Source organism: Barbatula barbatula, assembly GCF_947034865.1.
Source record: "Barbatula barbatula genome assembly, chromosome: 11".
Classification (NCBI taxonomy): domain Eukaryota; kingdom Metazoa; phylum Chordata; class Actinopteri; order Cypriniformes; family Nemacheilidae; genus Barbatula; species Barbatula barbatula.
This window is the reverse complement of record NC_136774.1, coordinates 18,392,339-18,414,319: the sequence shown is the minus strand read 5'-3', so window position 1 is coordinate 18,414,319 and position 21,981 is coordinate 18,392,339. Positions and strand designations below refer to the sequence as shown.

The following is a 21,981-nucleotide window of genomic DNA, read 5'->3' as shown; positions in this document are numbered from 1 at the left end:
CTATGGTAATGATTTTAATAAGCTATCCACCACCTGCCATCGGTTTAAGTGTACAGAAACATTTGCAGACACATTTACAAACCTCATATGCAGTTCAATATAATACATTACGTGCTAATAGCAATGTTAGTTTCACTAGGCCAAACACTAGCTGGATTTGTCGGTGTGCATCTCAAATATAAAGAAAACAGTCCATCAGAGTTAAAAGTTTGATTTGTAAGTTGTAGATGCACAGGTAAAATGAGCACACATACATTATCAAGCAAAGCTTCTACAGTCAGCAGTGAAAAAAGATTAGAAACAAAATAAAAAAAGAATAGAGCTACACAAGGCTAATGTCTAAAAGAGTAAGAAAATACACACTGTAAGAAACTCCAGTTTTTCGACTTTCTTTACTATTTGTGGTATATTGTGTTCTGTGTCTCAAAGTTCTCAAAATGTTAACAAATAGAACAATTTAAACTAAAACCAATATTTCAAGATGTATCAGGGTCGTGATTACCCTCCGTTTATTTAGCACTCATGATCAACTCAATGTAGTACATCATATCTTAATCCCACTTTCTGAAAGCCGTTTGCTGATTGTCGTACATTGTGTAAGTGCTTCCCGAGTTGATGTACATGATTCCGACGTTAACGTAACATTTTGTCTTTATGTTATCAGTCAGCGTGTGTCTTTCTTGATTCTTTTGCGGGAGAAAGAATCTTATTGGCTGTGTGCGTGTTCTTCTCATCTTTGTTTGTTTTCTCTTCTTCGCCCCTTAACTCGCTTATCGTTTTATTTGAAGCCTACACACTCCAGAATCACTATAACTGACTTTTTGCTGAGATACGCTTGTGATAAAATCTGGCTCTGCTGTCGTCACTCTTCAGCAGGATTTCAATGTCATGCTGCAGGAAATCTTGAAACCACCCTTAATGATGAACATTCAAAGTAAGTGATTTGATCTGTGTTTATTTGTACATAACAAGCCCCTTGCTAATGAACTCCCAACTTCTCAATCGTGTGTGGTGACACAATAATCACAGTAGTTAGGCTTACCCCAGCTGGACAAAACATCAAGAATAAATCTCTAAGTGTTCTTTTTGCTGAATTATCTCTGCGTAACACCCAGCCTCACCTCGCTACGTCAAGTTTTGTTTGTTTTTTCTTAATCACTGATTTTTATGCCATTTCTTTGCGCTTTGAGCAAAAGACAAGCTTGCGATTACAGTAGGTGCTGTCTGTCTAGGATAGGTAGGATGTGGCCGGGTGAGTGCCAATGGCCCTCCCCTCTGGGTGCTACTATAAGAACACACTGGTGTAAAAACTTCGGCAGAGAGACCAAACCTGTGGGGGCAGAAAAAATAGACATGGCATCCAACGCAATGCCTTCTTGCACCAGACACCATCATACAACCAGAGGATTCACGTGGAAGGTAAGTACACCAGCTTTTCAATCAAAAGATTTATTGCAATCTGTGAGGGAAGTGACGTAAAATGGAATCCACCGTGACTAGGCCTTCATCATAATGGGTTCACCTTGCACAAGCCATTAATATCCATTTCTGATATCTATTGAGGTATCTCAATTTAATGCAGATTTCTGCTGTGCTCACTTGTAAACAATAATATATATATTCTCCCAGTATAGTCCCAGTATAAACAACTTTCTATTTTTTAACTAAATAACTGTCTTTTAAGGATGAGTCAAATGATTCTTTTGTGACTAACAATTACCGCCTCCAATGCAGGTTTGCATGTTTGGATACTATTATGACATTTTGTGGGTTGTTGTTTGCAGAATCCAGCTCTGTAACGCACACAACAAGGTTAAAACCAATTCACATTGTATACATTCACACGCGTAACATAGAGTCCTTTTTGTAGTAGCTTTTGTAAAAGGCAACATGGCTTCTCACATTTTGAAGGCTGCAATGTCTTTAATCTCAAACTTACGTCATTCGCTTGAGTTTGTTGAACAAATTTTCTGCCATCTGGATTCTTCGCGCATGCTTTCAAATCTGTTTGGGCAAAACAGATGGATACGAAATGTATTTTCAGGGGTCATTCGAGGAGATTTCTATTTGTTGCGTTTGAGATAAGATGCAGGTGGCTCAGAGTTTGTATCCTGTGAAGCAGGTGTCCAGCTGGAGGAGTGTGTGGGTTCTGTACTCCCTCATCTGCGTGCTGGCACTGCAGGAAGGCAGCGAGGGCGCCAAACCACGCTGTGGGAGAGAGCTGGTAGCTGACCTGGAGTTTGTGTGTGGAGACCGTGGATTTTACAGAGGTGAGAGTCATTACAAACTTACTTTAATTGTTTGGGTCAAACTAGGAGAAGAACTTTTTTTTTACAAGTTATCATGTATATGTCTATAAATCTGTAGTCGTGCTTATTCTCAGAATTATATCATATTCATAACACTCAGCGTATCGGTGTATTAGAAGTGGCCTTGCCCTGCTGAGATACAGTCAGACACGGTATTATCATGTCACACTGTTATCATCTTGATTTCTATCTGGCGAATCAACCAATAAGCAAACAGTGATGGGTTGGGCAGTCTGATATATATTTTTGGATGATAAAACCATAACGTATAATAAAATAAGAGACTGTTGGAACATTTCTTATGGCAGCTAACTGGACCCATTCACACTGTTCCATATCCAAGGCCACTTTCACTCTTTCTTTTCTCATTTCTCTCTCTCCCTCCCTCCCTCTCTCTCTCTCTCTCTCTCCCTTTGTCATTCTTCCTCTCAAAAGGAACATTATGACATGGCCTCAATGTCATATCAATACCAACAATAAACAAAACTGAATATTGTTTGTGATGGACATCTAATAGTGACCCCCTGTATAACCACTCTTTATTAAGCTTTATTATTTACATTTCACCTTATAAAAAGAAAATAAATCTTTGCTTCAAGCTGTTAGAAAAAGATGAAATGCTCGGTAATTTGTAAGTCGCTTTGGATAAATGAAACCAAATGTCAATGTTGTGTTAAAACTACAGCATGACCAACATTTAAACCAAGAATGTTTCTTCCTATCTCTTTGTGGTTAGGCAAACCCGGAGGATCCCGTACCAGCGGCCCTCGCTCTCGTGGGAAAGGGATTGTAGAGCAGTGCTGCGTGCGAGGATGTGACCTCCAGCATTTGGAGTCGTACTGTGCCAAACCCAAAAGAGGGCGCCGTCATGCCCCTGCGACTCTGCAACACACTGTGGTGAGACTTCAACTCTGATCTATAGAGCTCATTCAACTGATTTTGCTTTGCTGAAGTCTGAAATTTGCAAAAGATTATGAAATGACAAATTAATTACCATTTTCATCTTTCATTGGTTATGTCAGATTGAGTTTTGTATTTTAAAGCAACATACTTACACTTTTTGATGGAATACCTGCAGTACAAAACGCTTTCTTATGGTAGATTTTGCATCTTAAATATTAAATACTGGGAGGCTTCTATAGATTTATTAATAGATCCTTAGTAGCAGCACCCAAAACCTTACAACTTTAAAATCCCAACAACAGGGTGTCAAAATAACACAATCTATTCAAATCTGTTTGTTGCAGGAAGAGCAATTCAGGCAGTTGTTTCAAACGCGGTACCAAAAGCTCGCCGAGATGAACAGGGATCATGAAACTACATCTCAAAGACTCAGAGAACGAGCGCTGTACCAGTGGAACTTCAGGTGTCCTGTTTTATTAAATTCAGACACCAAGACACCCGACCGGCCGCCTTCTGTTCACCACCATCTTTCCACTGACCAGATTACACCAGCAGCAACGTTTATCCCGCAGAATCGATAGCCAAAGCTGTTTCTGGATCTCGCAGGGACAAAATAAATATTTCATGACTTCCTTCCTTGCAGAATTATGAACTGAGTAGTAAGAATGAGAGTCTAGTGGACAAGATCGCAAATACAAGATGCCCTATTCTTATGATGACTTTTTATTTAAAAGTATTAGAGCAAAGTTTAGGTTGCAATTATTTGTATACTACACTTATAAACTTTAAATACTTCAAATATTAGACCACTGAAAGCGAGGTAAGTTATTTTGAATTTTAGTGTTTAGAATTATGATTTTTTTATGTGAGAATGTGTTTTTCTAAAAAGTTACTGATACTGTGTTAGTAAATATATTTTCTTAATTTTTTGTATATCGGGTTTAATTTATATTCATAAGTTTCTGTTTGATTAGGATTTGAAATTTCCAATACTTGTCGAATTATTTATAAGCAGCTTTAGTTAAACAAAAAAGTTTTCCAACGCAATGCATTAAATCCCACTTTATTTCCTTCAGTTTTAGAAGACGATTGGGGTTAGGAAGAGATTTAAGTTGTTAAATTGAGAGCTGTAGGATCCGGAGCACCATGTTTCTTAGAATTTTAAGAATCTCAGATATATAGTCCCAGTGACCTTAAAAAGTCTGTTTACAATTAATAAATTATGTCACCACGGCCTTGGTGTGTAATCACTGGCTAAACATGAATCATTTTCTTTTTGGTATGCAGTGCATAGGTAAAGATTGGTGTTATGACTTGGATTTTTCTACAGGATTCTGGAGAGATTCATAATCAGGGTCGAAAGTCTCCACAGACATTCTAGTTCAGGGGCATTGTTTACACTTTTCTGCCCACATACCTGTACCATAAGAATATTTTCATCGAGAAAGTTTTTTTTTAAAGAATTTTATGAGTAGGCGTAACACCATTTTGGTGGTGACGAGTAAGAGAATGATTGATTGGAGTTTGTTTGCTATGATTTGTTCATAAATCAGAGTACAGCTCGTCGATTCAATAATTCTGTCTAAATCATAGGACCAAAAGACTATTAGACCATTTTTATACAGATTCTTTTAGTCTTTAATTTTGGAGATCTTTACTAATATGAGGTGTATTTGAAGATGCGTAAAAGACTCGTGCAAGTCAGAAACAACATGAAATAAAAAAAATTGAGTGTTTATTTTTGGGTTAATCATTTTATTTTTTCACATTTACACATTCATTACACGCTTAAAAGATTCAAAAAGTTATACAATGTTTATTGTCTGACTAGTGACTAGAAAACAGACTATTACTAGAAAATAATTGGCTATTATTGGAGAGCCAAGAAATTCACTTAGAGAATATGTCTATAAGTGAAAATTATACTGAAAACTTAACATATGCTGAGGTTCATCACAAAGAACTTTAAACAACATCCCATGCCCATATTAGAGTTCAGTATTTTCATAATAAATGAAAGATCCTGTTAATGTAAGATAATGTAATACTCAACTGAAATTTTTATTGATCGAATACAGTGGATAGATCACAATTAGGTATCCTTGTAATTTTTCGAGTGGAGTGTAGCAATGTTTGTGCCTGAATAACTAGTCCTATACACGGTTCAGAACACAGCACTCTCTCTTTCCAGTGCTGAGAAATGGAGTTGAAAAATCCTAAAACCAATGTATCGCCCAAGGGAAAAACTTTTTCTGCCCTTGAGCTCTGATAAAGTAGCGGCTGTGATTATCTGAAGCAGGTGACCAATCTTTAACCTTCCAAGAGACACAAAACATACACACAGAGGTCATTACTATGTCTTACTGCTGTAACCTTACCATACGTTTGTATTTGTTAACCTAAGTAAAAAAGGTTAACAAAGGCGGAGAACTATTGTTCATTATTAGTTAGATGTTAGATAATGCATTTACTAATGAATACATCCTTATTGTCATGTGTTACCATATTTTCTCATTGTAAGTTGCTTGGATAACAGCATCTGCTAAACAAGTAATAGACTAGATTGCTCAGTTTATGAATATGATGATGACAAAGAGATTTGTATAGTTGGCGTGTTCTGACATTTGCATCTTTGACATTATTGTTGATTACAGAAATCAAGTCACCTTTCATTTGTCAGAAACAAACATCATAGAAAACGTAAACCATCGGCATAAACATAAAATGTCATTTTCAGGGCTTTAGCTTTTTGCAATATCAGCATCTCATTTGTCAGGTGAGGATTTTTATGTTACAAACTAACAGCTGCTTCAATCTTTGATAAGAAATACAGTTGATATCATAGCCTACTTGTAGCTATTTTTCCTTCTACGTCAAAGTCAGATACCGCTTACTCCCCCCTTTCTGGAGATGGACCAAAACTGCAGACCGCTGTCCTCAGGATAAACATGCCCTTTCAGCTCCGGGAAAAATGGCCAGGCAACATTGTCTATTTTGCTCAACAAAGCTGCAGTCTGTGAATTATTGTGGTTTTTGTGCTCTTCATTGCCAAAAAACATTTTATGAGTAACTGTGTGTAAAAGAATCAATACAGCTAAATCTTAAACAGCATTTGTGAAACATAAAAACTTTGACACTCCCACTGTTAAAAATAAATTCTTTGTTAAGTATTTTTTGAGAAAACACTTCACCTGCAAATACTGGGACACAAAAACCTGTGGCGGATATTTATCAGAGTTGTCGGAGTTAATTTGCATTCATTTGCATTTTAATAATCTTCTCATCTTGAAGATTCTCTTCAGAAGAAACTGACTGAGATTGGAAAACCTAGACTTTGAGAGAGAAGAAAACTCACTTTTCATCTCAACACATTTTCTAGTCCAAACAACATTGTGAAAGTAATTATGTCTTTGCCAGAAAGCTTCTTAGTGTTAAAAATACACAGTATGACATTAATAGCCTATACTGTATGTTAAAAATATAAATATATTAAAAAGGTGATGAATTCAATAAACAACATCTTACATGCAAGAGGAAATAAAAACAAACACAACAAAAAGTGTGAATGACACAATATTTACATTTACGTTTTCTATCCACAACTTTACATTGCATTCAAAGTATACATTTTTATCAGTATTTGTGCTCCCTAAGGATAGACGCACAAGCAAACATAACCACTTCAATGACATTATTTGTTATTCTGCATTAGCAATCACGTGACCTCTAAGAGACTTTGGACATGTGATTTTCAGTAAATCAGTCTGATTTCAATCCAGGATCTATGTAAATAAAGAACCAATATGTTAGCAAATAATGGTGTAATGATTTACCAATTAGCAGTGGGAAGAGGACACATCGAGAAAATCACATCAAACTGCCAAACAGACACAACAGAAAACATTTCATGTGCTTCATCTGTAAGTTCACTTTTTATTTTTGATTGAAGAAGTTTTTGCTTCATCATATTTGTCATACTGCATGTTGGTTAGAAAATGCAAGTAATTTAACGAATTACATATTTGTACATTTGTTTGCAAGCGGCAAACTTATATAAAAGTAATATAAAATAATACGATATTAAAAGCAAAAACTATTTCAAAGAAAACTTTTTTCACCTTTGTAGCTTCTTTTCTCTGTTATAAAACCTCTTCTATTAGATTATTAATGATAACCTTAAATATGTAATTGACCTTATTAAGGTTTTTTTTCTCCATTGGAGTTTTGGGTTCCTCGCCACCGTTTGCCTGGCCGGAGCAGCTGCCTTAGAATTTTTAAGTTTTACTTACTTAATACTGCATATAGGAATTTATAGTCTGTTTAATATTTGACCTTTGTTTCTCTCTCCTTTATCTTAAATCGGTGATTCTCAGTAATATCCACTGTGCGTGCGCGTGTGTATGCGCGTCCTTGTGTGTCTATGTGTGTTAGTACGTGTGCATATTTTGTGTGGGTGTGTTCGAATCGGTGTGTGTGCGTGTGTGTGTGTGTCTGTCTTCTGTTTTCACCTTTTTTGTTTTTACTTGTATAACTTTATATGTTTAGCTTATAGTCAATTTGTTTCATGTACAGCTGCTTTGTAACAATGAACATTTTTAAAAGCGCTATATGAATAAAGTTGACTTTTCTCACTAGGTTCAACACTATGTATCGTATTATCCTGCTGCTCTTCTTAGAGGTGTGTAAATGCATTTGTCTAGAGAGAAATAACCTCCTTTTTAAGACAATAATTATGTGAAATGACATTCATCATGTGGGTTCTCTTTTGAATGCACTTTCCCTTCTCACAGCTCTCTACGACATCCTGTGATCTGACTGTCCCATTAAACTTCAAAATCTCTCTTCCTTGCCTTCCTGACGATATCCCTCAGCTGTCTGACTCTGAATTTACCTGGAGATTTAGGCCATTTCACAAACAGGATCTCAACAGTGAAGTGGAATTAGAGTGGAAGGACAACATCTTGCACATAAATGTAAATGGTAGAAATGAAGGAGTATACACGTGTGTGCACGAAGGATGGAAAGACGAGGAACGGGTCAAGATGCGGAGAACGTTCAAAATACGTGTGGAAGGTGAGACTACAAACAAGTTTGGTATTGGTGTATTCCTAATATAGTATATATAAACTAAAAATAATCTATACTTTCAGTTTACTTGTTATGCACTCAGGAATATACTTACACTTAGTAGTTTAGTAGTATAATAGACTTAAGACTTTAGTAAATATACAGTGTGCAGTCTATACTTTTACTCAATCGTCTGACAAAGATTCTTTAAAGTATAATAATGCACTCTAACACTCTACAACTAAACAAATACACTCTAGTTGGAAAACAATTTAAAAAAATACATTTTGTGTTCAGTTGAGGACAACATATTAATGTGTGTTATTGTGTTATTGTGTGTTACTCTCAAAACAACTTATATTAAAAATCAACACAAAATGCATTATAAATAACACAAAAAATGTGTTAACAACGATGACACAAACAATATGATAAAATGAACACATCCATTTTAAAAGTGTAGTTTACTGAGAATATACTTCAAAGTGTACTTTCATATACAAAAAATGTGCTGCAACTATTGGACTAACCCAAAATACCTTGAAATTCACAAGTTGCATTACAAATAAAAAAACTTAGTTCTAAACTAGTTGCATGCTCAAAGATTAACACTGTTAAGCTTATAATGAAAAACTGGGCTAATTTAGTCTAAAGTAATATTGAAATAGTACACTTACTACACAAAGTACACGTTTTATCGTATCAAAATGGGACCAATAAACTTGTTTTTCAAAATTTTCTACTTCTCAGAACCAATACCTGTTCAAGAGTGGAAGGTCATGAAAATAGTAGCTGGCGATGATGTACTGCTTCCATGTAAGCTTACATCTCCCTCATCTGGACCAAACAAAATACCCCCTGTTGTCTGGATACGGGAGAGAACTGGAGACGTGGAGCTACTTTACCCAAAAGATATGGATGAAGTGCACAAACAAAAGGAACACAGGGTATTCTGGTATACCAGCCCTAAAGAACAGGACTGGGGGATTCAAATTCTTCAGGTTGCAAATGCGGATGCTGGAAAGTACCACTGCGCCGTGAAGAACTCTACGGAAACGCTGGTTGTGGAGCTGGTAGTTAAAGGTGTTCCTTATCACTTTAAGACACTTCATCAAACTGAGCATTGTTTGTGACACTGACTTAAGCAATTTAACCTTTACTGTCATAAAGAAATTAGTAATTTTCCTACAAATATTTGGCTTCGGATGACTGTTAATTGAAAATTGATTTAATTTATTTACATTATTCAAATTAATTAAATGAAGAAATTGGAATGACAACGTAACTCTTTCCTTTCATTTTATGCTTCAGACCCTCCTCTGCCCCGTTGCTCTGGCCACACCGACCACTGGGAGCCATGTATTGATCCAGACAACAGATCTTGGAGATCAATTCTGAAGGAATCCCTCGTACATTTCTCCACTTCCGTGTACTCTCAACTTAGAGGTTCAAAGCCCGGAACAAACCTGATCTTCTCCCCAATCAGCATCGCTTCTGTTCTCTCTAACCTACTTTTGGGTAAGAGCGTTGAAATTAACATTATCAACAAAAGCTTAACATTGATTTCTGTTGACCTGATGTTGTAAATCCTCGCTCTTCTTTCCAAGGTGCTCGTGCTGAGACCAGAACACAGTTAGAAAATGCTCTCAAGCTCCCCCACGGATTCTCCTGTGTGCATTCTGAAATGAAAAGATGGAAACAACTAACAAAGAACTCGCTGAGCATGGCCTCCGCCATCTATTATTCTCCAGGTAACCCCTAAAATAAAACCAGTAATGCATACGCTTCAATGCTCACCAAATTTACCTTTGAATTCTCTATAAAGATAAATAAATTGCAGTGATTGGTCAAACCTGACAGAAGTCACAAATAATGCATACAGAGTTGCATCATTGTCATATCCATATCGAACTTCGTTTCCATACAGAAGAAACGCTGGGAGAAGCGTTCATCAACCAATCATTGGAGTTCTACGATGCAGTACCACAGATGCTGACCAATGACAGCATTCTAAATATGAATCTCATCAATAAATGGGTGGCTGAGAAAACAAATGGGAAAATCACTCATTTAGTTGACGAAGTGGATCCTTCCAGCCTTTTTGTTCTTTTAAACGCTGTCTACTTTAATAGTAAGTATCATTATTGGCCTATCTCACTTAAGTTTGAAAGCGGACGTAACACATGCCATTTCTTCCAATCTCATATTACTCTTGAGTACCTATAGAGAAGAATTGCATACTTCGTATCTTTGAAGAGTCTTTAGTTTGATCACATTTATAAAAGACAGATACAGTCTTTTACAGGGCTCTGAACGTGTTCAGGGGGGGCGGGACTACTGCACGAGCACACAACACATCATCGCATGAACCCTGCATAACTGTTGATTCACTATAAGTTCCTGTTGTGTAACTTGTGCACGTAAACGCAGATTGCCAACAAAACACAGACATATAACTCAGTTTCACTTACCTCATGCGGATCATGACCAGCATCTTTTAGTGCTGGGACTGCTATATCTGTCAGTTTCAAATGATCTCCAAATCCAGCTTTATTTCCACTGTATATATTACATTCCTCAGCAAAATACAGCGAACTAACAAACACAGCCGAACGCAGTGCTCTCTCTCTGTTGCTCCAGCTGGTTGATCTGTGCGCATACTCCTTCTCCCACTCTCCCTGGTTAAGCGTGAGCGCGTTCTTTCATCTTGCCCTCACGGGTTATCGCGTGGGCGTACTTTCCGGGGAGAATTGTCCAATAAGGGACTAAGAAAAATTGTTTCGTAAGGGAATTTTGTGTTCCAAAAAAACGTCAAAACCTGACTTTGGCATGAGAAGTCAGAATGCATGAAACAATGGCACCCCGCCTGTAAGACTTACCTACTTATATGTGTTTGTTTCGTACAGGCAAATGGAAAATGGTATTTGAATTCATGAGTAAAGAGGCACAGTTCATTAATTTCTCAGGAGAGGAGAAAAAAGTGTCCGTTCTATACAGCTCCAAGTACAAGCTGGCGATGAGCTACAACAATAAGTTAAAAGCCCAGGTAGTGTCAAAATAATACGCAGGGGTCATTCAGAGGAAATTATGTCATTTGTCCAATTCATTATTAATGCATTTAAGAGCAAAATTATATTTTTTCCTACCATGCTTTTAACATTTCTTGTTAAACTAAATAAAATCACATTTAACAAAATTGTTCAGGTACAATATTAACTTTAAAGGGATACTTCACCCAAAAATGAAAATTCGGTCATCATTTACTCACTTTCAAGTTATTCCAAATCTGTATACATTTCTTTGTTCTGATGAACACAGAGAAAGATATCTGGAAGAATGCTTATAACCAAACATATGTTGCCCCCATTGACTACCATAGTATAAAAAAATACAATGGTAGTAAAAGTGCCCCAGAACTGTTTGCTGTCCTACATCCTTCAAAATGTCTTCTTTTGTGTTCAACAGAAAAAAAAGATAAAAAGTAATTTTTCCTACTATGGTAGTCAATGGGGGGCAAGACCTGTTTGGTTATAAGCATTCTTCCAAATATATTTCTCCTATGTTCCTCATATACAGAATTTTCATTTTTGGGTGAAATATCCCTTTGACTTACATTTTCAGGGACAAATAGCACAATTTCCAACGAATGTCCCACAAACGCATGTATACAAGCACACATACAGGCAAATGTTCCTAAAGCTTTTCTGTCATTCCAGGTTGGAAGGTTCCCCCTGACAGACAAAAACAGTCTGTACATTCTAATGCCACCCACATCAACAGAAGAATCCTTCTCACTGATGGAGAAAAACATGAACCACACAAATCTTTCAGATATGGCGTTTGAAATGAGCAAAATGACACTCCAAACTGCCGAGGTCACGCTGCCTAAAATAAAACTGGCAGTGACCACACCATTGAATAATTTACTGAGGAATCTGGGTGAGTGTTTATAAATCCAAAAAATATTGCTGTGATTTTTGTAAATATATAGATTTAGATATTGTTAATCTTGACCTCAATCTTTATATCTGATGGCATATATGCTTAAACAGGACCGTGCACAGACATAGTAGCCACTATTGCATTTTCACAATAATGGTGGTTTGTTGAAATTCCATAACATTTTCAACATTATTTGTGGGTGCAAAAGTGACATTGATGCATTAACATTGACAAATCAACAGTTTTTTAATAATGATTCGGTTAATTTTTGCTATCTGGGCTCCCATTAACATGGTCTAAAAACATTATATTATATATTTTACAGATTACTGGTTTCAACTAAGAAAATTGATTTTATTGGGAAATGTTCTGTACAGGAGTTACAGCATGTAAACTGTCATATTTGTGAAAGCATTTTCTACAAACTGTGCCAATAACAGCAAATGTGGTGTTATTTATATCAGATCGGGTACTACAATTTGATTCGACTAGAATTCTAATTCTCTTTTGAGATATTTTGTGCATGTTGTCATCAGTTATAGCACCAATAAAAGAAGACACAGAGAAAACATTACCAAGGATAAAAATACAAAAAACAAACTATCAAATTATGAATTCTGCGTATCAAGCACTGTCTGTAATGTGGATTAATGGGCTGAATTTCTGAAACCGTTGTCTTGACTTCAACGTGCAGACAGTGACTGTCTGTGAGTGATACAGGGGATCGAGTTGGCAAACAGATCAACGGATCCTTTAGCCTAAACAGACGTCTTTTTTTAAGCAATATATTTTATGGCTTTTTGCCTTTAAATTGAAAGTGAACAGACAGGAAAGCATTGGATAGAGACAGGGGAGTGGGACCGGCAAAGGAGGCTCGAAACAGGAATCACACTTGGGTCGGTGCGTAAGTGCACTGACACTATATGTCGGCACACTAACCACAAGGCTATTGACGCAGAGGGGCGGTGGCTCAGGCCACCGGATCACCCCCTGTGCTTAAATGTCTGAAGTTAGTTTTGTAGAGAAAATATTTGATATAACATGTAATATATATTAATTTCTTTCATTACAAAACTCAATTTTCCAATATTTTATATTCAATAAAATTATATAAAAATGGATGACTGGGGCTATACTGAAAAATAAAAGCATCAATAATGAGCCCAGCATAGATGTGAACTACTTAAATAGGCCTACTATAAGGCCTACTATAGAAAGCATACCACTGTTATTTTAACTTAATTTGCATGTTCCATTTGTGCTATATGAGTTTCCTATTATTCCAAAATGTGGAAAAGTATTATTAATAAGTGCCTTGTGACCCCAAACCTTTCACTCAAGACAATGGTTGATTGACTGTCAGATTTAGTTATTGGTTCTCGATTCTCACATGTGCCTTTAATGTTTGAGAGCTGTAACAGAGGGAGAGATCTTAAGTGAATAAGGACCTAAATTTAGTGCACAGAATACATTAATGGTGTCTTTTGTTCTTATGAAGCCTGAAAGACAAGGTTACCATATTAAATATCATAGAAAATTAACTAAATAAGAATATAATTAAAGCAATAAAAATACAACCCAAGGGCGATTTTTGTGGAGAACTATTCTTCCTAATTGAATTTTTTCCCTTCTCTTCCTCAGGTTTGTCAGATCTCTTTGATGAACCAAATCTGTGTGCTATGTCAACTGGAGATTCAGCCATCTCGGATGCTCGGCATCGGGCCTTTCTGGCGCTTACTGAGAAGGGAGTGGAGGGGGCAGCGGCCACCAGCATTTCTCTTTCTCGTTCCTTCCCTGTTTTCACAGCTCTACAGCCCTTCGTTCTGATTGTGTGGAGCGATGAGGTCGACGCTCCTCTCTTCATGGGAAGGATAGTTGATCCATTCGAAACAAACCAGAGAAAGTGAGAGAAATAAAAGATTTGCAATATTGATCAAACCCCTAGTCCCATCACAAGAAACGGCACTTATGGATAAAGTTTCTGTTGTCATTCATTCATCATACATTTGTGCCTTAATGCATGCAGAATCTCAAGCCTTAGTAAAGATATGCTTGTCTTTAAACATGTGTCTGTCAAGCATACGTTATTTTAAGGGATAGTTCTTTTTTTTTAATCTGTCATTTATTTACCATCATGTTGTCGAAAACCTGTATATGACTCTTTCTGTGGAACACAAAAGAAGATATTTTGAGAAATGTCTCAGTGGTTGTGTGTCCATGCAAGGGAAGTCAATGGAGACCAATGTTGTTTGCTTGCCTATTTTCCTCTTAATATTGTGTTTTGTGTTCTGCTGAAGAAAGTAAATCATGCAGGTTTGAAATGACATAAGGACGAATAAATGATTTTCAACTTTTCACATGACAATAAAAGCTATTCCATCAAACAACCCTCCATCAGCCACTTTTGCACCAGTTTATTTTTAAGACGCAAGTACAAAGACCGACACACGATGGCAGTCACGTCACATGAGCCACACAGACAGTCAACAAGGACACGTGATGGAGACTTGAATAATCCTCCTTCAATTTGACCCTTTCTTCATTAACGCTCCCTCCGGAGTCCCATCTCGGCTGGCAGGTGGTGCCAGTCTATTATCTAAATGCCATGCTGGTTCATCAGAGGTACTCGGGATTGTCCCGGTTCACTGAGCAAAAACAAATATCTTTTGATGAGTCCGATGATCGAGATTAGAACAAATATCAGCACTGCAGATCAGTGGTCCATCAAAGCATATGTGACATTCAGTTGGCATGCAGCTTTTTTAGCATAATATTTGACAAGTATTTGCCATGAAGACCATTCATTTCAAAACTGAAATGTAAAAAGACAGCACAACTCCAGGAGCCAAAGAGGCAGCCATGGAAAGACAAAAGTTAAAAGTCGACTGGATTTCATAATGAAAGATTTGTAAATAGAGTGCATTTACATATATTACCGACAAAAAATAGAAACAAAGAAATCAGTAGCTTTTTCAACAGTTTTGACATCAAAGCATAACGTTGAAGGTGTTTACAAGCGAAGAGAAATCAGAATAATACGCTAAAATCTGTGTACCAGGGTTAACCCCATACAAGACCGTATTTAAGGCGTGTGTGTGTGGTTTTGTTGGGTCATTAAGCATAACATACATGTAAATGCACTCAACATTTTATAAAACTGAGGTCAGCACTCCATCTTCAACAATGAGAGCGCTCATCTGCGCTTGATCATATCAAATAAAAAGTAGATTCATGTACAGATAGACAACTTGAATCTGCTGTAGGCCTATAGCTAAGCAATGCAATCCCATAGATACAATTTAGCCAAATATCCCACAGGTGCTTCTCCATCGTTTCTGTCCATCAACAGTAAGCAACTGTTAAAATGTTTAAAATAAAGAAATGTGCATAATTTTACAAGGTCTCACCGGAGAGAATGTCAAGAAATACTCAAAGACTATAAAGTGTGCCGGCCTCTTCTGCGCATATGTGACCGAAAGACGTCCTGCGATAGTCTGCCCTTCAAAGGCTTTGTTTGATTGCTAATTTAACCCGTTGGGGCATGTGCAGTTGTGCATGAGGCCTGCCGGAGGCAGTCGTTGACGATTGAACCCCGTATTGGTACGCATTGTCCTTGCGAGCAGTACCTCTACACCAGTAGAGGGCGTCAGAGAGAAGGTGCGAGAGTCCGTCGACGTGCATCAGCGCTTCTTTTTTGTTGGAGACTGTACAAACCTTCAATACAAACACACAAGTAGACAAAAATACAGACTGGGACATTCACACGCGCACATACACACAAATCGTTGTGCAGCTTGTGACACAAGAGTCCTCTAATGTCTTCAGAAATCCAGAGATTTTTTCCCCAATTTCCATTTGGCTTCTTGTGCTCCATGGTTTGGTCGGGCTGGAAGAGACTGTAAACTTTCATACTTCACAAATCACAAAAAGGTAGTACACGGGTACATATAGACAATTACAGTCAGTTTGATGTGTTGTGCTTGGACAGTGTGCAAAATTACAGCACCACCACCTTTAACAAACACCAGGATGCTTAACACATTTGTAACAAATGACACAATATGGCATGATCTCCTGTGGCATAGTCACAGCACGGTACGATTTCACATAAGTGACGTGTAGACCAGAAAAAGGGGCACATGGTCGTATGTCACAATCAGGGCTTGTGATCACAATAGCTTTTCTTTCTCATCACACAGACTGAGATATCTGTACAACAGGTTATTACACATCACTCATTTTTCTCAGTTTAAGCATTATTGCATTTCTTTATCATTATTACTCCATTGTTTGATGTATCACTTATCAAAAGACAATACACGTGTGCATGTGTGTGCTTGTCTGAGTGTGTGCATGTGTGTTAGTCACTGCTAGGGGCTCCTTGCTGCGTCAGTGTGTGCCAGTATTCTACTTTCTTTCCTTTGTGTTTTAGACACTCGAACCAGTGTTTCAATCTCTCTCCTTTTGCGTTTATCCCCAATTCGACTCCACCTAAAAGAGAAAGAGGGAGAGAGATCAGCTATTAACAGGCAAGCAGAAGAAAACATTCAATCATGATTATGACTAAATCAATAATCAATTAGGGTTTAGAGATCAGAAAGGTCAAGGTCGTCAACCGTGTATCAATATGACTGGAATGTTGCCATGGTAACCAATAAAGCTATTAGATGTTGCCTATTTGCTAAGATTTTACAAAATGTTCTTGTCTGTAGAAAACTTCAAGTGTTCAAGTTGTAAAGTCTACTTTATGATACCTATGGTGCTTTATTGTATTTTTTGCGTGTGACAGAAAAAAATCACCATCCAGTTCTGTTTATAAAACACTTCTAAATATTCTAAAGCCCGAAAGATCCACTTTAGACTGGGCACATCCACTCCAGGCACATTCACTCCAAGAAGAATAACTATAACAATATCTTCTGTATGTAAGCGTCCACACCAATGGACAAAAACGTTAGGTTTATTGTAAGCTCTTATGCGGCATTTAATGAATCTCAATGTTTATCATTCTTCATCTAGAAACAATAGCTCTGAATGTGAACCCAACAATATTGTTCCTGTTTTGTTTCCCTTATTACTACATTATTTTGCAAAACAAACTTCACAGTTATACTTATCATGCTTGGTGGGAACAGGCCTTAACACCTTTTCTGTTACATAGAAGAAAAAGTTAGAAGTTTATATGAGTTTGAAACGACATGTGGGTGAAAAAAGATCACACGCCTGAGCCTTGAAGGCTTCTGATTCAACACCACATTCATGCACATAACAGTCTGTGATTGGTTATGGCTGCAAAAAGATTTTGCCAAGATAAATAAAGCAGGAACCCACTGAAAATGAAATAGTCCTGTAATATTTTACAGCCTTGGCTGTAATCTTCTTAAATGAAAGTAGTTTGAACAAATCCTCAGATGGGAATTTTTACATATAACTGTTAAGCATTTATTTTTAAATTATGATAATATAGTTATGTATACTTATATAAGGTGCTTACAATTGAATGAATCCTAACTGACTTACATTAGGTGAACATGTACAGTAGCACAAAAGCTCATGAGTCAAACCTGAGTCACATAATACTTGTTTCTGAAGGTGAAAAAGAAAAGAAAAGTACCGGTGAATGTTACGTGTTTGAATCTGCGCAGAATTACGCACGTACGAATGAGTCAAGCTTTAAAGAGGTCCTTGAACGATTTGAAAACCCTTGTGTGCATTTCTCAATGTACAGGTAATTTACTGCCATTCTTAAAGATGACAAATTCATGAGCTTTTCTGACGGATATGACACGTCAAATGAATTACAATTATGCCAATATTGGATAAAACTGATACGTCAATCGTAAACCAGTAAAAAAAAATACAGTATAAAAAGCGCAAATCTATTAGATCACCTGTCATAATAAAGAGAATACAAATATTTTAGGAATACTGTTAAAAACTAGTTTATTGTCATTTATGAGGCAAGTAGCAAACTGAAAGAATTGTATTTGTTAACTTTTTTCTACCCAAATTTGAGCACTACATTAAACTCTCAGACGTCAGAAATTAATCAAACGTAACATTCCCTCTTAAGGACTGAATACTGTTATTGGGCATCTCAAAATAAAAAATAATAAAGCGCTTTACTATTATTTGTGCCTTTCTTGTGAAACAATAAACTTCAAACTATTATGGATAGCAACAATTATATTTTTGCATTAGAAATACTTGAATTGAGAAGCTCACACATACTGGTGGATTAACCAGTTTATAAAATAAAAAATGTAGTTAGTTTAGGGCATCTCTGGCACAAACCTTACATTTGGTAAATTTGTAATAAATTTGTGAAGCCCTGTATATAAACTTGCAACTACAGTATATAAACTGTATACACACACACAATATTTCTTTGCTTCTTAAAACCCCGGGCATTTCAATATATCTGCTGTCTAACACTAAACACCTGAACGTGTGAATAACGAAAGTGAGTGTGAAGCTGTGTTTCATTTCGTTAGGCTCCTCACGTACTGAGATTTTCTCTGTTTCGATCACTCCTACACAAACACACACCTCGTGTCGATACCATACGCTCACGGCCACAGGCAAGCCGTGACAAAACCAACCCTGCGCATAACATCCCCACCACAGTCAATGAAAGAGTACCAGAGGAAATAGAGAGCGGGAGCATTAAACAAAGACAGAGATGAGGTTGAAGAGATCCAAGACAACGTTAAATAGACTTTAAGCTTCATTAAACTAGTTAATCCCACAATCCTCACTTCTCTCTTTGCCTTCACGCCTGGATGTCTCTCGCAAGCATTCGTTCAATCACGTGAACTTCATTTCTTCACACTTATCTCTTGATCTCTCCTGTCGTGTTTTAGCTCTCCCCCTTTACCCTCACGCACTGAATCAGCAACATCAGTTACTCGATGTGCGTACTGTTTGAATGTCACTCAACCAAATTGATAAATCTCATAATATATTCTCTTATGGGTTCTACTTCTGTTTGTTTGTTTTCTTTAGCTTGGGGAACACAGCTTATTGCATGTATGGCTCTAATAAGGTTTCTTTGACAAAAGCATCTGCTCAAATGCATGCGTGAAGGTAAACTCACCTATAAAATCATTGCTCATGCCCAGGTCGTAGTCCCAGACTGAGATCTCCAGCTTTTTCTTGGCAAGCTGATCATGTGGGACCTCATAGGCAAATTCCTGAGTTAAAAAGAGTGATGTCATGTGATGTGATATCATGCTCTAATTGATGATACATTTAAAAACCATATAATAATAAATTCATAAAACAGTTTATTAAATTTAACGAATGGGGTTTGCTAACCTCATTAAACTCCGGATTCAACGTTTTCTTCTTCACTGATGTTTTGTACTTGGATTTCTTCCCCATGTCAGGCTGCAAAACACTGATACAGAAAGAAAGAATCTTAAAGAGAAACCAATCTTTGCTCTGTGTCAAAAATGTGTAACTTTCAAAACATCAAAGCAAATAATAAGCCTGGTTTGTCTCAAGCTCTCAACGCGTCCATGACACAATCAGAACTGAAAAAACACTGACGAGGTGTAAGAGCTCATTTTAGACTGTGACGAATTAGAGCGAACGCGCCAGAGAGCGAAACCTTATGGGATGAGGTTGGGGGGCTGGGGGTGCTGTTCTGGGTGATTCATTCAATCTATTACAGGGTAAGAGATGCTAATCTCTAATTGAGGAAGGATGTAACAGAACAGAGGCATTGGATGAGAGCGGATGGAGGGTCCTGAAGGACAAATGCATCCGTAAGGTCTGTGGCACATGGAAGCTTCAGAGAATTACCAATTAGGATTCATCAATTATTATTCATGCGAGATATCAACCTACACAACATGTTACGGAGGACCGGGATAGAGAGAGAGAGTGACATCTGTGTGAAGTGAAAATCGCATGGGAGTACGACATGAGAAACGTATTGCAACTCGATGACGAGTTGTGAGATCTGTATTTCGAGTCTGGGAAATTGCTTTCGTGCTTATAGCAGAGCAGCAGTTATATAAGCGAACCAATTAAATATACCTGCATGAATATTACGCTCTGTGCATACAATTCCGGAGTTGTGCGTACAGTATGAAATTTGCGTCACGTGCACTGTACAATGCCTTGCGTATGCATAAAAAAGGAACTATACTTCAGCCTTAGTCCAACCGGACTGTGTGTGGTTAATACAAAGAGACTCAAAATAAAAAATACAAGTTTGAGTGATGATTCAACATCAAACTGCTAAAGCTAATCTTTATATATTAATTGTCTGACGTGTTGATTACATGCCTGGATAATAACTAGCTTGAAATGGATATTAATGGCGTTTTATTTCTGTGTGACAAGCTTTATGTCACTGACAAGAACATTTGCATTTCTAATGGTTTTTTAATGTGATCTATAAATTTTTTATTGACATGTTCTGTAATTCTGGGTTAAAAAATTAATTGTTTTAAAAAGACTTGAAAAGTTATTGGGAGCAATGAGCAGGCTACACAACACCTTAGTGTTGCCCTTCATGTTAAATGGACTGCTTTTAACTTTGGGTCTATATGGAAAGTTGTGTGAAAGACACCACTGTTCATTCGGTATTTATGAATATATATATATTCATTTGACTGGGTAAATTGACTTTTAAAGTTCATGTGCGTAGGGCATTTAATACTGTCCTCCTTCAAACAGCTACCGGGAAATTCAATTCAAAAGAAATAAAGTTGCCTTGGAACAAGATGCAACCCCAAGGATATCACTGATGTCATCTCGGTAATTAAAAGAATAACTGTCAACGTGGTAGATGACAACCTCTGCTTGAGAACGGAAGATGGAAATGAAGCATGGATGGACTGTTTACAATATCTTTAAATACTTGAAAGCATTGTGCATTTGATGCTAATTCAAATCATTTTCAAGCATGTTTGGTTCATAACAGACATTGTATAACAAGCCAAGACAATATTATTATTTATGAATGATAATATGTGGCAGTATCTTTTTTTACCCTCAAATACATTTTATGTTTTATTTTATTTATTAAACCTGGATTTATGTTTTCCACCAGACAGGTTTCACGTTGGTTTTCTGAATACATAAACTAAAAAAAAACACTGTAAAAATATGTACTCAATAAGTCATGTTAACCATGTATTTCTATTACTTTAAAATGCACTAGCTAACAATATACAATACGTATACAGCATTAATTAATAATAATTCATGTTATTTTCAGCATTTACTATTACATTATTAAAATCAAACGTTGTCACTGTTTACATTCGTTAATGCACCATGTACTAACTACATTGACATAACATTAACAAGAATGAATAAATGCTGAAAAATAGCTAATGCATTTAGTAAGCGTTTACGGAAATTGTGCCACGCGGCGGCCATGTATTACAATGCCTCTGGGCACCTATTTATGTCACAGCAAGTCCACAGTCCTATCTACTTGAGTTGATACATATAAACTTCAGGTTGGTGGAGAGTTCCTGCCTCAAGTGGAGGAGTTTAAGTATCTTGGGGTCTTGTTCACGAGTGAGGGAAGGATAGAACGGGAGATTGACAGACGGATCGGTGCAGCTTCTGCAGTAATGCGGTCGATGTACCGGTCTGTCGTGGTGAAGAAAATTCTCAATTTACCGCTCAATCTACGTTCCTACTCTCACCTATGGCCATGAGCTTTGGGTCATGACCGAAAGGACAAGATCCCGGATACAGGCGGCCGAAATGAGCTTCCTCCGCAGGGTCGCTGGGC

At 37.1% G+C, this 21,981-nt stretch overlaps 3 protein-coding genes across 5 annotated transcripts in view; 2 read left to right on the top strand and 1 right to left on the bottom strand.

The window, feature by feature from the left end:
* Window positions 1-143: 143 nt before the first annotated feature.
* On the top strand, window positions 144-4,949 carry igf3 (insulin-like growth factor 3). Of its 3 annotated transcripts, XM_079467090.1 has the most exons (5): window positions 144-934; window positions 1,233-1,419; window positions 2,120-2,270; window positions 3,046-3,206; window positions 3,557-4,943. In XM_079467090.1, exons 2-5 carry the CDS (start codon window positions 1,243-1,245, stop codon window positions 3,791-3,793), a joined length of 726 nt encoding a protein of 241 aa, XP_079323216.1. In that variant the 5' UTR covers window positions 144-934; window positions 1,233-1,242; the 3' UTR covers window positions 3,794-4,943. The 3 variants fall into 3 exon arrangements, with proteins under 3 accessions (XP_079323216.1, XP_079323215.1, XP_079323214.1); XM_079467089.1 differs by having other exon boundaries at window positions 144-1,419; window positions 2,123-2,270; window positions 3,557-4,949; XM_079467088.1 differs by having other exon boundaries at window positions 144-1,419.
* Window positions 4,950-7,029: 2,080 nt separating this feature from the next.
* On the top strand, window positions 7,030-14,576 carry serping1 (serpin peptidase inhibitor, clade G (C1 inhibitor), member 1). Its single transcript, XM_079467422.1, has 10 exons — window positions 7,030-7,132; window positions 7,848-7,890; window positions 8,003-8,285; window positions 9,030-9,362; window positions 9,591-9,797; window positions 9,887-10,030; window positions 10,207-10,410; window positions 11,186-11,325; window positions 11,996-12,218; window positions 13,863-14,576. The coding sequence occupies exons 2-10, from the start codon at window positions 7,858-7,860 to the stop codon at window positions 14,126-14,128; spliced, it is 1,833 nt and encodes a 610-aa protein (XP_079323548.1). The 5' UTR covers window positions 7,030-7,132; window positions 7,848-7,857; the 3' UTR covers window positions 14,129-14,576.
* Window positions 14,577-14,597: 21 nt separating this feature from the next.
* The window catches only part of doc2g (double C2-like domains, gamma), a 36,568-nt gene continuing 29,184 nt past the window's right edge, over window positions 14,598-21,981 (bottom strand). Inside the window, exons 9-11 of the mRNA XM_079467423.1 lie at window positions 19,539-19,620; window positions 19,318-19,414; window positions 14,598-16,712 (exon numbers count right to left, since the gene is read on the bottom strand). Of these exons, the coding sequence (XP_079323549.1) occupies window positions 16,582-16,712; window positions 19,318-19,414; window positions 19,539-19,620 (310 nt within the window). The 3' untranslated portion in view covers window positions 14,598-16,581. The remainder of the gene's footprint in view (window positions 16,713-19,317; window positions 19,415-19,538; window positions 19,621-21,981) is intronic.

What these genes read in the sequence shown, in the direction of transcription:
- serping1 (XM_079467422.1), top strand. Translation starts at nt 7,858, where the DNA reads ATGTATCGTATTATCCTGCTGCTCTTCTTAGAG. An exon ending in TCCTGCTGCTCTTCTTAGAG is followed by an intron (nt 7,891 to 8,002) that starts GTGTGTAAATGC and finishes CCCTTCTCACAG; the next exon opens with CTCTCTACGACATCCTGTGA. An exon ending in ACAATAAGTTAAAAGCCCAG is followed by an intron (nt 11,326 to 11,995) that starts GTAGTGTCAAAA and finishes CTGTCATTCCAG; the next exon opens with GTTGGAAGGTTCCCCCTGAC.
- igf3 (XM_079467088.1), top strand. Translation starts at nt 1,168, where the DNA reads ATGCCATTTCTTTGCGCTTTGAGCAAAAGACAAGCTTGCGATTACAGT. An exon ending in AGACCGTGGATTTTACAGAG is followed by an intron (nt 2,271 to 3,045) that starts GTGAGAGTCATT and finishes CTTTGTGGTTAG; the next exon opens with GCAAACCCGGAGGATCCCGT. An exon ending in CGACTCTGCAACACACTGTG is followed by an intron (nt 3,207 to 3,556) that starts GTGAGACTTCAA and finishes TGTTTGTTGCAG; the next exon opens with GAAGAGCAATTCAGGCAGTT.